Raw genomic sequence first — 17,293 nt, forward strand, 5'->3', positions numbered from 1 at the left:
GTTATTAACGGTATTAATTTTTCATGACGCGTGTGTGAGACGCTTATGTTACTACTCAATGGTCAGAAACTTAAATAACAGATAAGAAGTAAAACAACAAGTTTTGTCAAACTTAACAATTTAATTATTATTTAAGTGATAAATGAAAAATGTGAGAGGAACTTACCGTATAATGGAGTGAATCCGAATTAGTCCTTATAACGGTCTCTGAAAGTCCTAAACGAATCAAAAGTCCTTTGTAATTGTCAATACCGCAAATGCACTGGTCCTCAAAGAACCATGACTTTGTCAAGATGGCGTTGTTCAGAATTCTTTCCAATAATTTATAACAACTCCATAATAATATTATAGTCCAAATAATGAGCACTTTCTATTTCCACTAAACAATCCAAACAAATGTTTTTCCTCTCCAAAAATATCTAAGTACAACGTAAAACATTCTGCAGACTTACATCAGGAACACAAAAAGTGTGAATGGATCCAGAAATCGGAACGAAACTGAATAATTAATTTTCTCTTTATATACACCGTATTTTGCGATATTATGAAAATTAAATTAAATCATGCATCAGGAGTTAGAAAAAATATAGATATACATAACACTTATAATTGCATATTCTGTAAATGTGTCTGAAACACTGAGAGAGAAATACGTTCATTAAAAATGTGAGAGAGAGAGAGAGAGAGAGAGAGAGAGAGAGAATCAGAGAGATATATATTGCTTTACTCAATTAAATATAAGCCATAAAAGCATTATTATTAATAATCGTGTTTCATATGTGAGAGAGGGGTTATAAAATGTGCATATGTTTGTTGGTGAGATATGTGTGAGTCTGTGTGTGTATGTGTGTACTTGTGTGAAAACTGAGAGAATTTAAATGGAATAGCACCCCCCCACACACCTTCTGAGGGAATATATCCAGTGAGCAAAACAATCAGTTTCATGCCGCCACTGTACTGTTACCGGGTGTCTGCAACGACATCCCTGTCCAGCTCTGAGGTGCATGGAGCAGATTTGTACATATGAACCGCTTGTACAATCTTGTCAAGTGCCAGGAGATCGGTTCTGAAGGCGTCTGTCGCCTTAAGTCCGTTTCTTCCTCCTTAAAGAGATCTACCGATTCTTTGCATCAGTGGTAACGGTGGGGACATTTTGAAGTAGACAACGTCCGAAAAATGATTTTGCTCGACGGCGGCTTAAAAGCTAACTTCAGTCCATTCCATGGTGCATTTGAAGGAGTTCCGTTGCACGCCTGTGCGTCGAGGTCTTACTGGGTCTACATGCAGAGCTAGAGAAGACATACCAGGTGGTATGAAGACCCAATTCTATCCTCAGTAAAATTTTGCTAGCTCTCCCTTCTGGACATAGGACACAATTAATTTTACTATATGTTCTCTACATTTGTTTCTCAGTACTCACCTTTCCACTGTGTGACAATCAATACAAATCATATGTTAATCTAAAATACCTTCAAAGATGACTTCACGGTGAAGTTCTCGTCAAAGGTTGACCTGCTCTTTTTTTAGATGCTGAACTGTCAACACATCAACATGTAAACAGAACACAGATTTCACTTCCGGATCATCACCAAGGCCTTATTACTCACTGCGCACTGTCGCCGAAATACACACATACAACAACACCCTGAGCTCATATTATCAAGAATAAACAGTTACCTTTAAATCCCTAACAAAAACGCATAAATAAAACTCTTCTATCACCACCAAAATGAGAGAGGAAAAAATGTTCTAAAAATAGACTAGAACTACATTCGTGGGTACTGAACTGGAAGTATTAATCGTGAACCGATTCCTTCTGGGCAAGCAGTGAACATACAGAAGTCCGGCACTGCCGGCGATGCCAGTTGGTTTGCCTGGCGAATGTTCAGCCTGGAAGCTGGCGGTATAGAAGACAGTCCGGCTATCACTGGTACCGGCCGCTCCAAAGGCCTGACTGGACAGACAGATTCCTCACTGAAATCTCCGCCATAGAAAGGGCATGTCGCCGACAGTACGTTGCACGGACGGATTTGTCGCTAAGATCCCCGTAAATCATTGTGTGCTGGATCCCATGTTGGAAAGGCTGGACAGATGGCGACGGTGCCGTTTTAATATGCATTGGATACAATATGGATGGGGTGTGAATGGTGTGTGGTCGGCCCGAATGCTGGCGGTATACAAACGGTCCGGCAAACACCGGTATCGGCCACACCAAAGGCCTGGTTGAACGGACAGATTTCTCATTGAAATCTCCTGTATAGTAATGATTAGATGCCGACGGCGTGGCAAGACGGACGGATCTCTCACTAAGATTCCCGTGCGAACGAAAAGGTCACCATGTTGGGACAACTGGACTACCGGTGTCGGCTGGACTGCTTGTGTCCGCTGGACTACCGGTGTCGGCTGGACTGCTTGTGTCCGCTGGACTGCCGATACCGGCTGAACGGTTGGCGATGTCGCGACGGCCGGTGGCTTTTGGACGGTCGGTAGTGGTATAGCAGTATTAAGAGATGAATCCAACAGATCCGGCATGAACCCCGTGCGCCAGGGCTTATCGGTTCGAAGGCCATGCTCGGACATGCGTAGGGGATTTACGTTTCGTGGGCTGCCTAAAATTTGTGAATACTCTCCAATGAGTCGGTATCGGCAACAACGAACCGCAGATTGTCTTCCTTAATTTATTCCGTCTTTCCTTCCCTTCAATGCCGAACTTATGATCGCCGTAAACGTGCATGTGAGGCGTATAGTAAACATTCACCTGAAACGACACAAGAAGAGAAAAACAAAGCATAGATTACCAGATTAGTATGTAACTAACTAGCTAATAGGATAAATTACATAAAACGTAAACCCAGACTTCCACTGACTACTTATTATAGACCCTAACTAGCCAATAGGATAAATTACATAAAACGTAAACCCAGACTTCCACTGACTACGTATTATAGACCCTAACTAGCCACTAGGATAAATTACATAAAACGTAAACCCAGACTTCCACTGACTACGTATTATAGACCCTAACTAGCCAATAGGATAAATTACATAAAACGTAAACCCAGACTTCCACTGACTACTTATTATAGACCCTAACTAGCCAATAGGATAAATTACATAACACGTAAACCCAGACTTCCACTGACTACGTATTATAGACCTTAACTAGCCAATAGGATAAATTACATAAAACGTAAACCCAGACTTCCACAGACTACTTAAAATTGACGCTGTATATCATAAACAGTGTATATGTAGTATGAACAAAATAGAAGTCATGGTAGACTTCCATGCTCTGAAGCTACATATGTATCATTTAGACATTCTGCTGACACGACACAAAAACACAAACTAAAGCAGAAACTAGTCATGCGTTTCAATTAATAGTTAGCTAAAACACTATCGTAACTAACAGATCGATTAAAGTGTTGTATCGGTAACCTATGGACTGTTATAAACTTATGCACAATGATTAGTTAATAACTTGACCATAATTATATCGAAAAAGCGTGAAATATGAATAAACTAAAAATAATTATCAAGTGGCACTTCAAAATTCCGTTAGTAAGAGTTCCATAAAGGGCGGAGTAAACGAATACAGTCAAAGGTATGCTAAGCCGTAATGATTTTCCATAAGGTATGCTAAGTCGTAATGATTATTTATAAGGTATGTCAAGTCGTAATGATTTTATATATGGTATGCCAAGTCGTAATAATTTTCTATAAGGTATGCTAAGCCGTACTGATTTTCCATAAGGTATACTAAGTCGTAATGATTATTTATAAGGTATGCCAAGTCGTAATAATTTTTTATAAGGTATACTAAGTCGTAATGATTTTCTATAAGGTATGCTAAGTCGTAATGATTTTCCATAAGGTATACTAAGTCGTAATTATTATTTATAAGGTATGCCAAGTCGTAATAATTTTCAATAAGGTATACTAAGTCGTAATGATTTTCTATAAGGTATACTAAGTCGTAATGATTATTTATAAGGTATGCCAAGTCGTAATAATTTTCTATAAGGTATGCTAAGTCGTAATGATTTTCTATGTGCTATGCCAAGTCGTAATAATTTTCTATAAGGTATACTAAGTCGTAATGATTTTCTATAAGGTATGCCAAGTGGTAATGATTTTCTATAAGGTATGCCAAGTCGTAACGATTTTCTATAAGGTATACTAAGTCGCATTGATTTTCTATAAGGTCAACGATAGTGTGGTTGGACGGGGGTCTTGCAAGACTAAGTCCCGACAAGTGACAACTCACTCAATTTTTGTACAAAAAAGTATAAAATCTGCAGTAGATCGATAAATCTGCACAATAAATCCAAAATGAACGTTGAATGGGCCCATAGGAACACAAAAAGGGCTGGATTGTCGGAGGATAAATGCACAACGTGTAGTCTGTACAACGGCGAAGCCAAAAACTGACGACACCTGGTGGTATCAAGGAGATTTCATCGGCAATAGTTACTGCCCTTTGTGTGTGTGTGTGTGTGTGTGTGTGTGTGTGTGTGTGTGTGTTCGAGCATTCCAAACATTAAATTACGAATCCTATCTTATCATGTATCTTACTAAGTATCCATGGGAACAGTCCTTTGGTAATGCCGTCTAGACCAATTACTACTGATTAAGTCGTCTCCAGGAATCCAGATTTTTTCATAGATACAAATCCACTCACAGTGCGTAGACCATCTGACATGCTAAACATAAGCTGAATTTACTATGTTTCCATTTGTATATTTTCTCCCTCCAGCTGAAACTTTGTACTTTATCTTCGTCTCAGAAAAATCCTATATTTAGGACTGGGTCTTTCCCACTGTGTAAAGCATCTTCCTTTGAATTTGTCCGATCATCTGAAACAAAAGCAAAAGTAAGATGAAAGCTTTTGAGGTGGAAGTGATTCATTGCCACAAAAACCGAATACACGATGATGACATTCATGGTATGTTTGAGTAGAGCAGGGTCTTGGTCCGGCATTGCTATTTTTGCAGGGTACAGCATCACAGCATCACTGCGTTTGCAGGATATATCATCTCTGTGTTTGCAGGGTAGAACATCATTGTGTTTGCAGGGTATATCATCACTGTGTTTGCAGGGTACAGCATCGCACTCAACTTCTTAAACCTCAGAGTTTTTATTCCATCCCTCTGTTTCCGTGTTACGTTCCTCATTCCCAGCCAGCGCCCGTACTTAAAAAATGATTTCGTTATCTTGTTGGACATTTGTATAATAGAGATCGGTGAATCGGAACCGTAAGGTAACACGTTATTACCCAAAATCGAACTTGTTTATCTTAGACAATAGAATGGGCTTTTTTCACTGGGTTGGCTAATGATTTGATGATCTGACAAACATAGTTTTGTGAAAATCCACATCTTTCACACTGACCTTTACCAGACACGTTTTATTTGATAACCTTTTTGCAGCACACAGTTTATAGTAAGCAATGATTTCACTATACCAAACACAAACATGATCGACGTAAGATATTTTGCATTAAGTCAGGCAGATTTCTTCAGTCATTTATTACCAACATAAATATTTCTTTATACTTAGAAATCTGTTCACAGAAGGAAAGACAGACGGATACATTATTTTCATAAAAGTACTTGGGGAAGTTTTATGTCAACACAACGCCACCTATCAGAAAAAATGTAACTCACCGTCGTTTATTTCTCAGCATAAGCTTACCACTGTAAATATATTTTGAATATGAATAATTACTGTGGGGAAGTTTTGTATCCAACGATAGCATAGTCTATATTGATTCAAGAACATTAAAAAGTATAAAGAGAATTTTAAAAAGGAGGAAAGGAACTATTTACACAAATGACATACGAGGAATATCGTCATTTATAGAATTGATATAATATGCATGCGCATTCATTAGTTTAAAGGGGAATATTTACAACAAACGTCTGGGGGAATTTCTTTACAGAAAATATCCGAAGGAAACTTTATAAGTTTTCGTATAACATATGTTTACAGACAAAGAGATTACTACGATAGCACAGTGTAAATAACTAATCTTTTATTCGAGAAAAAATAGTCAAGGATGAATCTAGGCCAGTCCCCCATAATTGATATGAGAAAATTATACTTCCACTCAGTATGTAATACATCATAATTCTATACAATTACTTAGAATAGAAGACTAGAATTCTATACAGTTACTTAGAATAGAAAACTAGAATTCTATACAATTACTTAGAATAGAAGACTAGAATTCTATACAATTGCTTAGAAGACTAGAATTCTATACAATTACTTAGAATAGAAGACTAGAATTCTATACAATTACTTAGAATAGAAGACTAGAATTCTATACAATTGCTTAGAAGACTAGAATTCATCACTGAGAGTTTTGTATTGGAATGCCTTCTAACTCGAACTTTAATTTCGAACTATGCTTACAAAACAAAGCACTATTTCAAGTGACCCAAAGCCAGTAATCACTATTCAAATCCCAGTTATCTATTATCCAACACCACAACGTACCATCAACATGCCTTTTGGAGTGACCATTACCCCGTGATATACTCTCCAACACCCAGTTATCTATTGTCTAGTACATATTTTGGAGTAACAATTACCCAGTTATGTACTATCCATCACTCAGTTATGTGCTATTTTAGCAATTTACCATCAGCATGATCAATACCCATTGCCTTCTACAAAAATATGATTTCACTTGACTTTTATGAGTACGGTGTAAGAGTTTCTCCACACCCATATGACACGTTGTGAAGGACGATCGAACGAAAGTGATTGTGTTCGATCACACAGTTACCATTGGTTTCAGCCCGAACAGCCAGGTCCCGATATTCACGTTTTAAAACGGATGGCCAATGTACAGTGCCTCCCAGCTTTCACAATCTTACGTTTCGTCAGTCACTTTGAAAACGGACGAAGCAGCTATAACTTTTGAATTGTGTTTGGAATTCGGAGATTAGGAAATGTCAGGTGGAATTTTATACATTTATATTTAATTTTTCTTTAGTAACCAGTCTATTGTATCAGCAGAGAGGGTGAACAGACCACTTTGAGGAAAGTCCATATGTGATATCAATCCCTCCAACGAAAATGACACACAGGCGCCAATAACACGAAACCGAGGCCTCCAACTGGGTCAGCGCATTTTTGTTATTGACGCTTGTGTGACACGTTTTTATGTGTCCTCGTTCACCGACTTGTTGGTTGTCACACTCTCTGCTGCTGTGTGTGTAAGGGTAAAAAACGAGGTCAGGTGGAGTAATTAAATTATTATTACATCACATCTACGCTAACCATGGAATCTCGTCCAGCTAAACTAGCTCAACAGCGACTAGAGGAAATTAAGAAATATCTCCCCGTCCGTGATTCTTTCAGGCAACAATTACAAGCGCATCAGGAGTCTCAGGTGGAATTTACAGAAGGTACAGCACAGCTATTTAAACCAATTATCGAACCAACCAAGAAAATTGTTACAGCAATTGAGGCAGCACAAAAAGATCTTGAGACACTGCCTGTTGATATTGCTGTCCGTCTTCGAGCAACTAAGCCACCATCATGGCAACCCCATCAACCACAGCCTGATGTTGAGCCATCGCCGCTGCCAAACGTTAGAACTAACATTATAGATAAATTTACGCCGGAAGGTATTGCCGTTCTCAGGGACCCAAACCAATTAATTATTATTGCCGCGTATGGATATCGTGCTCGAGATGGGTTATGTAAAACCAGAATATGTTAAAACTCTAAAATCTGAGGATTGGGTTAAGGATGTATATCGCGTCGCTAATACTCTGCAGGTCAAATCTGAGGAAGATGTTAATTATTTTAACATTTTTAACCAGACAGTAGATGAGTAACGTCCTTGCCGATGTTGATAGACTATACATTCTGACTGGGGAAGAAGAGTCGGCAATAATTCCCCAGAAATCATTAATAAAGCAGCTTCTATTTGTCAGAGATTATTTACAGGCGGTATCGTGGGCATTAATGTTTATCGGTACCTCATTGATGTAATCGTTGATGATTACCGCATTGATTGATGAAATTAGATCAGTGACACGAAAATAAGATGATAATACATAATGCTCAACGTGGACCTGTAATGGTTAGAGTGATAAATTCGCGATTGCCAACATATAAAGTTACCTACGGAGATGGACTCGGAGATGTTTTTCAGGGCTTATTCAGAAGGATAGCCCCAAAAGCAATAATGATTGCAAAAGAATTAGGAAGGAAAACTATTGACATTATTCGTGATAAAAGTATTGTTACTGATGGTGATGTTGCTAGTAAAGCGTTCTCTGCAATCAAGAATAGACTAGCACGATTAATGCGCAGACCGCTAGCAGTCCGACCTCACGCAGTAAAATTATCCAGCACCGAAGTTATGCCTGCAAACGTCAGTAAAATAATAAGTCAAGCTGTACATGAACGGTTGAAAGAATTAGCTGATGAAAAAAACCTCAGAATATAACTGCAAATCTAATAGCAGGAAGTGATCTTCGTGTTAGACGACAGCAAATATAATAAAATGTTCAAGCGTGTATCTGATCCAGCATTTGACATGGACGCACCAGTCCTTAAGGATGAATCAGTGCGTGATTATCAGTATTATTATTATGATGCGCGTGTACCCGACTCACGAGGAAGAATCGAGCTCGAAGTTCAGGATACACGTATATATTTCTTGGTCGCTGAGGCATTCATTGAGATCAAATGTAGACTTTTGAAAGCAGATAATACAGCATACGGAATTGGTAATCGAATTGGTTTTGTCAATCATGGGGTCATGGCGTTATTTAACAGTGCCACATACATGACTGACGAAAAGAATGTTGAATCATGTCTCGAAAATGTTGACGTTGCTACGACGATACTTGGCCTTGCACGATACAGCGACGATTACTCGAGGTCAGCTGGTCCGTCAATCATGTTTGCGAAGGATACCACTTATCAGCCCGAGAGGAATAACGTGAGACCGAATGCATCTGGATACTGAAGTTGCATCGATGAATGAAAATTTCAACCTGAGATTTGGATCACGTCGATCAATGTTAAACGGTGATGAAGAATTTTCATGTGCAATTCCAATATCACATATCTTTGGATTCCGCAGACATGTTAGAAAAGTTATATTTGGCACTAAATACACCGTGGTACTTGTAAGAAAAGCCACAGACAATGATGCAATATGGCGTGATGCTGGGGTTGATGCAGGCAAAGTAATACTACTAAAACTTTCGTTATGGATGCCAACAATGACTCCATCGCTGAATGAAGAACAACGGCTGATCTCTTTCATGGACTCAGGTGGTAAATGAACGCTGTCGTGGTTGACGAAGACCACAGACAGTATTTAAAGTAATGTTGTTGGGTTATTGACATGGCAGATAGCATCATCGCATGGGATGTCAGCACCACAACATATATTCATCGCGTTTCAGGAAAATGCCAGGAACGAAATTCAATGGTGTTTGACACGCTTGGGGTATTAGGAGTTTCTCTGAGAATAAACGGACATCAAGAACCGTCTGAAAAAATGTTGCTGAGTTTTGATAATAATCATGCTGCACGTGCTTATCATCGGTTGACGAGAATCATGGGGAGTGATCAAAATGTTGATTCTGGTTTGCAGATATCTGAGCGGATTTCACAACATTGTATCCGATCTATTATTTCTCACTGGGACACTTGGATTTGTTCAGACAATCAGGCGTTGATATACACTTCCAAGCTCATTTAGCACGACTGCCCGCTGGAGGTTATAGAGCAATCGCTGTTATACTGTCAGACAGAACAATGCTTCTTGAAGGTGTTGGTTATGAGAATCGTTGAAGCCCCATTTGAAGACATTTAACTAGATCACTCGTGCTCCATTGCAAAGCCATCCGAGTGTTACTCGAAGGTGGATTCGACCAGTAATTAAATCGCTCGTTATATTATAATGTCATATTATGACGTTAATGTTACCCTGGTCAGATTAAAAAGCTACAGTCAGCATCGAAAAAGATTTCTGGAATAAAAATATCTCTGAAATCCATAGCGTTGCAAGGCCCAAATAAACTATCACTGACAGAACGTTAACTCGAGCACTTCAATGACGCCCAATCAAAGACCGGTGTTAGACTTGATCTGTCTGCTGGTGTTATTCAGGACACAGCCAAAATGAATGGTATATTTCCACTTTCTTGCAGCTATACCAGCACTGATAGCTGGTAGCTTTCTTCAATGCCATCGCATCATCAGTTTCAGTTGTGCAGTTGAAACTGCTGCTGAGATGGCATTAAAGAAATATATAGGCGGGGTCTAAGACTGCGAGGAACCCCGCATCCATGGTACGGTCGGGGTCTGAGACTGCCCGGTAAGTTTATTATTTACATATCAATTAGTGGAAGAGTGTCGATATGGGCTGCCAAGTGTGTGAGATATTCCTGAAACTTTGATTACTCGTTCCGATGTCAACCGTCAGCGGAACACGCTATACAAGCCTGTTATTTGGGTAGTAGGACATAACAAATAAAACAAAAATATAATATGCTATGTCTTACATTGTGTGACTAGTTTTTACAGAATTTTGGTCTATTTTCTATATAAATGGGGTAATTAAAACTACTGATTATAATTTTAAACGTGGAAAAGTAAGACCTCAGTATGTCGTAAATATTACAGTTTTCTTTAGAATGAAATAGAAAGTATTCCGAATAAGGCACGTTTTACGTTACCATAAATCTGTCCGTAAATCAACACGTGAATTCGTTCAAATTTTCTTCACAAATTATGCTTCGTCGGGCTTTAAAGAGGTCTGTAAACAAAAGAGAAGGAAAATCAGTTATAGCAAAAGATGAAAGCACGCAAAAACAGAGCCGAAAGGAAATACTTGGTGACAAACCAAAAGATGAAGCGGAACGAGTTCTCGAATCACTTGTTCTCGGTGGCGATGAAGATGTTGTTAAGAGTCTAAACCAACAAACGCAAAAGGTATCACTATTATTCATTTAAAAAAATAATCCATTTCCAATGTTGTTGTAGGAAAACAGATCGAAAATATACACGAAAGTCAAATAATGCTTATACAAAAGCGAAAGAACACAAACTTTTCAGCTTTTTTATTCTGAAAACAATGACCAGAAACCTGTCACTGTAACAGCAACCAGAAGAAAGCCTGATTCACCAAGCAGAGAGCACAAGTCAGTGCAGTAGTCACGTGATACCAACAAAAATGTTGCTGAAGCATGCACAGTTCCTAATGAATTTACCAGTTTGCTATGTCTTACTATCCAAATAACGGCCTGGGGCCCCGAGTGGCCGAGTGGTCTAAAGCGCTCTCCGTCACAGATCACTGCCATCTCACCTCTGTTTGCGTGGGTTCGAGTCTTGGGCTCAGCAAATGTGGATATGTGAGAAAGCTTGCCGGTGGCTTCTCGTGGGTCGGTGGTTCTTTCCGGGGTTTTCCCGGGTTCTTCCTCCACCATTAATACTGGCCGACATGTTTAGCCTATCTTGTGCTGAAAATGGCGTTAAACCCTATAACAACAACCAAATAACGGCCTTGTATAGCATGTTCCGATGTCGTTGGCATCGGAACAAGTAGAGTTTCAGGAATATCTCACACATTTGGCAGCATATATCGACACTCTTCCACTAACTTATGTGTAATTAATATATCTGCTGTGCTGTCTTTAATTTTATCCTGGCGGAATGAAAATATGACACTAGCAAATGGATGCATTTTCATGTTTCATTGACATACATTTGAATTTGTTGCAATGCAACGATAGTCGAGGTATGCCGAAGTATGTTTAAGTCAGTTCATGTGGCAGATATGTTTCTTGAATGAAACAAAACATTAATTTACAGTTCCAATAGACATAATATATTTTTATTTGCTTTGTTAAAGAATAATATTTTGACTTAACCCAATTTCGTCATTCCCGGTTTTCATCGCTTTCCAGTCAACTGAAATGTAGGCTAACAAAACTTTAAAACAGGTCCATTTCTTTTGTGAGAATTTGAATTTATTAGAGAAAAGTCATCAGAAGTAAAGTCTGACTAAAACATTATGACTTTACTTTGTAGAAAAGTGCCATTATTTTAGTTGCCAGTTGTGTGAGATATTCCTGAAAATTAGACTTTCATTACGATGTTAGTCTACATCAAAACACAGTACACAGCGCTGTTTGTTAGGCAGTAAGACCCTGACTCCCAAACCATAAATATCAGCATCAAGGTCTTACCTGTAAGACTAACAGGTTGCTTTGACACTGGCACATTACAGTATCTAGTTGGTCCTAAATGAAAATGGTGCCAATCTATCTATTTTCCAATTTGGCCAACATAGTAGCCATCTTGAAAATGTTATCATTCCTCATGAATGGAGACCGTTGCGGTGGTTTAAGTGATTAGAGCATCTGCCTCAGATGTGGGAGATTGCTAAAACATACAGAAGGCTAATTGAAAATGGTGTTGATCTAATGTCCAATATAGCTTCTCTTCCTTAACTAAACATAATATTACTATGAGGTCTTCACCGAAATACTTCTTATGATGTTTAGTTGGTGTTAAATGAAAATGGTGCTGATGTAATGTCCAATATGGCTGTCATAGTGGCTATCTTAAAATCTTCCTATACCTCCTGAACAAAAATGAATACTGCCATAGGGTTTTCACCAGAAGTTATTATATATGTCTGGCTGGTCCTATGCAAAAATGGTGCTGCTCAGACATCCAGTATGACCACCACAGGGGCAGTCTTTAAAATCTTATCATTACACCTGAATGAACAGTCAGAACACCATGGGTTATTTCGTGACAGTTTTCTTATGAAGTCTAGTTCAATATGACTTCCACAGTGGCCATCTTTAAAATCTTATCATACTCCACTACAGCAAGTTTGGAAAGTTTGGCATTGCTGAAAATATCAGAGTTGGTTTCAACACTCATCATGGAAGAAATGGTCTTATCTTGATTTACTGGAAATTCCCTTCAAGGGACTTTTGTTTTGAAGTGGTGAAAAGAGTCATTGTTGTTGCAAATATAGCATCTGTGTCCCACAAATCTTGGTCATAAAAAACTTCTTAGATGGCCACCCATCTCTGTTGGCACTAGCAGTGATCAAAGATGCTAAAGGTAAATAAAACTGTAAGGTAACAATACTGTCTGTTCGAAAACAATGCATCTGGTGATGAAAACATTTAAAGTTTGTGGTCTTCCAAGTGACAGTGTAAAATGTCTGACAGCCATAGCCATAACATATTTTGACTCTAGCTAGGAAGATTCAGTTTACTTTGGGATTTCATTAAATACTGCAAAGACTTAATTTATGCAAATACACAAGTTATCATTTAATTAATGATTGGTTATTTTGGAAAGTAAATTAAGGAAACATAGGAATTTATTATAATAAATGCTGGTAAATGAGTGTACACTAAAACTTTAATGAGGACAGTTGGGAAAATTCCATGGTGCTGGTCATTGGATATTCAGTCATGTTAATGTTTTCATGAGCACACTTTTATTGCGTTCGTGTAAGTTATTCAAGGAAAATATGATAGTACACTACAGACTATGAAGTTATGGTGCCAAATTATTGAAGCAAAACAATATTATCTCATTTTTATAGCATGATTAGTGCATTATGTATTGTGTACTCTTATTTTCATTTATCTCACTAAAATATTCTTTCATCCAGATTTAGTTGAGAGTGTTACACCTCCTCGGTACTAAACTAAGAGCAAAAAGCAACAAGTTGTGTAAAATTCAACAAATAATTTATTTTCCTAGAATAAAAAGTGAAAATTTAAAAAGAACTTACAGTAATGTGTTATAAATTCTAAATTGTCACAGAAGTTTATCACAGGTTTAAATGTAACAAGTTCCAATTGAATTCCAGTGGCATTCCAATATTGGATGTGTTGATGTGACTAGTAGTCTTGAATACGCCAATGCAGGGCCTTTGTTAGGCTTTGCATTTGTTGCCAGATGTGAAAGAACTTTGAAAGTGGCACTAGTTTTTACAGACTGGCGAAAGTTGCTTGCGACAAATTTTTTATAATGTAAATTTTAATTTTTCATTGATAAAAGTGATTCAGGCCACTTAATACCTGTTTTCACTATACTATCTGTGGCAGTCAGTGGATCATCTCGGTAGATGATGAGTAAGATGTTATTCGAACATGATTACAGCTAACTGCAAGCTGTTAGTCGGTTTTGAAAAGCAATTAAATGGATGATATGAAGATCTGCTGCTACCATAAAGAAATGCAAACGAAGATGGTTGGTCACATCTCACACTCATCTGGCCTGTCATAGAATCCTGTAGGGCACAGTGAGAGGAAGGAGAAAGCAAGGAAGAGAGAAGAAGAGATGGGAAGATAACATCAAAGCATGGACAGGCATGGATTTTGCAGATTCCCAAATGAACTGTGGAGAATGGCAAAATGGAGAGAGATTATCACAAAGTCATTAGTGGTGCCCCTTTGACCAGCCAGGTTATGGGAGTAATAAAAAAATGAACCGTTAGATGTCATGTATACTACAAATAGTAATCTTGTATTCAGTCAAGTACATATAGTAATCATGTATACTGTCCAATACATATTGTAATCACGTATAAAGTCCAGTACAGATAATCATGTATACTATCCAGTACATATAGTAATCATGTATACTATCCAGTACATATAGTAATCATGTATATTGTCCAGTACATATAGTAATTATGTATACAGTCCAGTACAATCATGTATACAGTCCAGTACTTGTAGTAATCATGTATACAGTCCAGTACACAGAGATCTCGCTAGGATTTTAAAACAAGGAGTACAGGACTCCCAGTTTGGTAAAAATATAAGTCCCACCATCAAACGTTGCAGTCCCTTCTTTCCTACAGAATCAACACAGATGTGAGTGCATCTTTTATTAGATGGAGAGGTTTCCATAATGTAATCACTCACTTTAATATAGCTTCATTACAACAGTCCATTGACAGGATTGCAAATTTATGGTTTATTTATTTGTCTACATCCTTGTAGTAATTTTGGGCAATGGTTAAATAGTATCTGATTTGCTGTTTTTTTCCCCGTATTTTCGCAAATACATGTAAAGTCAGAAAACAGCTAAGACCTTAAAGCGCATCTCGTGAATTCCACAACATGGCATTGTCCCATATGTTTCTGACCTACATAATTTGCAGTTTACAGTTAAATCTTTAATAAAATAATACATTGGCTTTGCTTTCAATGATTTGTATATTTTTCTGAAAATATTTTCCTGATGATGTATGAAAACAGACAATCTAATAAAAGCCTTTGAACTGGCCGCCCAGCTATTGCATCATCTTCTTTTTGATGTACTCTTATAATGGCAACATGTATGTACATCAAGGGGTCTTTCAGTCACTGAATTCTGTCATTGTAAATATCAGCACAGCTACTTGATCAGCACATTTTCCCACAAAGCAGGTGGCTGAAGTAGGACTGGCAAGTCTTTGAATTTTGTCGCACACTTATTACATGCGTATGGAGGACTCCCGTCTCAGTGATTTTCTGTGCCCCAGATCAAAAATTGGCGTCCAAATACGCGTAATTAAGCGTTTCCGAGATCTCTGAGTACAGATAGTAACCATGTATACAGTCCAGTACAGATAGCAGGGCTCAAATTTAACACAAATTTCTTTGTAGACAGAAGGACTAGTATATTGAGAAATTTACTAGTTCTGCCAAATCTTTACTAGTCCTGTTCGCAAAACAATGTCACACAGCTTTCATGTACATTTACTGATTCAACAACCCGCAACAAAACTGGATGTTTTCTGTGTGTTTGTTTTTACGAATTGCGTACACCAGTTACACCACATAATATTCCTTTCCTCATTATAATTCAGCGATTCCCTCTCTTTTGTCCATTTCTTCTGAAATTTTCCATTATGCTTTTCCCTATCATAAGAATTATTCCTCATCATTCTTATTCAACTTTTGCTTTTTTTTCAGTGGCTGAACACCTGTCAAATGCCACATTTTGCCTGTCTTATAAGGATGGAATTGTGCCTTGTTTTGAAATATGAGATGTTATAGTATAGCTGACACAAATTATTTAAAGAAAGAAAAGGAATGGCACAGTGTCCTTTGTATAAGAAAGTCAGAGCAAGAAACACGTTTCAAAACATGTATCTTTGCCCCCCTCCCACAATTAAATGGCCTTTCCCAAACAAAGACCAAACTTCATCAGATATTCTTCATGATCAAAGCAGTGGCTATTGTAAACACTGTTATAAAATATTAGCATCAGAAGATAGTGTTAGTTTCAGCTTGGAAAAGGTGTCTTCCCATCAAACAAAGCCATCTGACACTTGGCGCATTGTATTTAACAGCTCCAATTACGGTATCATAAGTCGTAAGTTTGGTAATTGTTCCTAATTTATCGAACCTCAATGTATTGTTGAAATTAATAATAAGGTGGACAATTTTCAAATCTTAGATGCCCATGCTCAGAAATTTTAATTCCCAATAAATGTAAGGCATTCTGCTTGGATATCTCCACGTGTATTCAATTAATTGTTCATTCTTGTAAGGGAAAAATATAAAACCTATTCTTATCATCATAGAAAAAGTAGTTGTATGGAAAGGATGAGTCAATAATGTAATCGTAATAAATTGATCTAATTCTTATAATTATTTCGATAAAAATGTAACATATGTAGTTTCCTGTTTGTGACTGTTGGAGCATTTGGGTAGTGAGCAAAAAAAAAAGAACCTTAAACAAAAAAAATTGTAAACTAATTTCTTTGAATAGTTTTTGCTGTGTTCTTTTGTGTGGTATACCGCTTTGTAGTTTGTTACTGTGGTCAAGTGATCCAAGTGTGATACTACATAATTTTTTCATTTAATTTGTTATCAGATTAATTAGGATTCATTACCAAACTTCTGTTGTTAATGACGGGACCATAATTTGCTCAGTTAAGTGAAATGCACAAAATCGGATGGATTCTTGTTATAGAAACGCACCTTTCTGAGGCAGAAATTGACTTCATCTTCTCATGCTAATATTTTATGACTGTGCTTACAATGGCAACTGCTTTGATTCTACAGAACATCTGCTAAGTCAAGTCTTTATTAGGGAATGGCATAAACAAACACTGACTATTGATAACCAAAACTTACTAGCCCATCAGACTATTAACATTATTAAAGTTACTAGTCTGACAGGAAATCTGCTAGCCTCAGGCTAGTGGACTACCGCTAATTTTGGGCCCTCGATAGGCATCATGTATACAGTCCAGTACATATAGTAATCATGTATA

The 17,293-nt window shown here is 37.7% G+C and overlaps 1 protein-coding gene across 1 annotated transcript in view; it reads left to right on the forward strand.

Moving 5' to 3' along the window:
- The first annotated feature begins 10,712 nt into the window (after positions 1–10,712).
- LOC149796262 (U3 small nucleolar RNA-associated protein 18 homolog) overlaps positions 10,713–17,293 on the forward strand; it is a 50,760-nt gene continuing 44,179 nt past the window's right edge. Inside the window, exon 1 of the mRNA XM_089960897.1 lies at positions 10,713–10,974. Within this exon, the coding sequence (XP_089817023.1) occupies positions 10,774–10,974 (201 nt within the window). The 5' untranslated portion in view covers positions 10,713–10,773. The remainder of the gene's footprint in view (positions 10,975–17,293) is intronic.

The sequence above is a fragment of the Sinohyriopsis cumingii genome, chromosome 6 (assembly GCF_028554795.1).
Source record: "Sinohyriopsis cumingii isolate HCF-2022 chromosome 6, ASM2855479v2, whole genome shotgun sequence".
Taxonomy (NCBI): Eukaryota; Metazoa; Mollusca; class Bivalvia; order Unionida; family Unionidae; genus Sinohyriopsis; species Sinohyriopsis cumingii.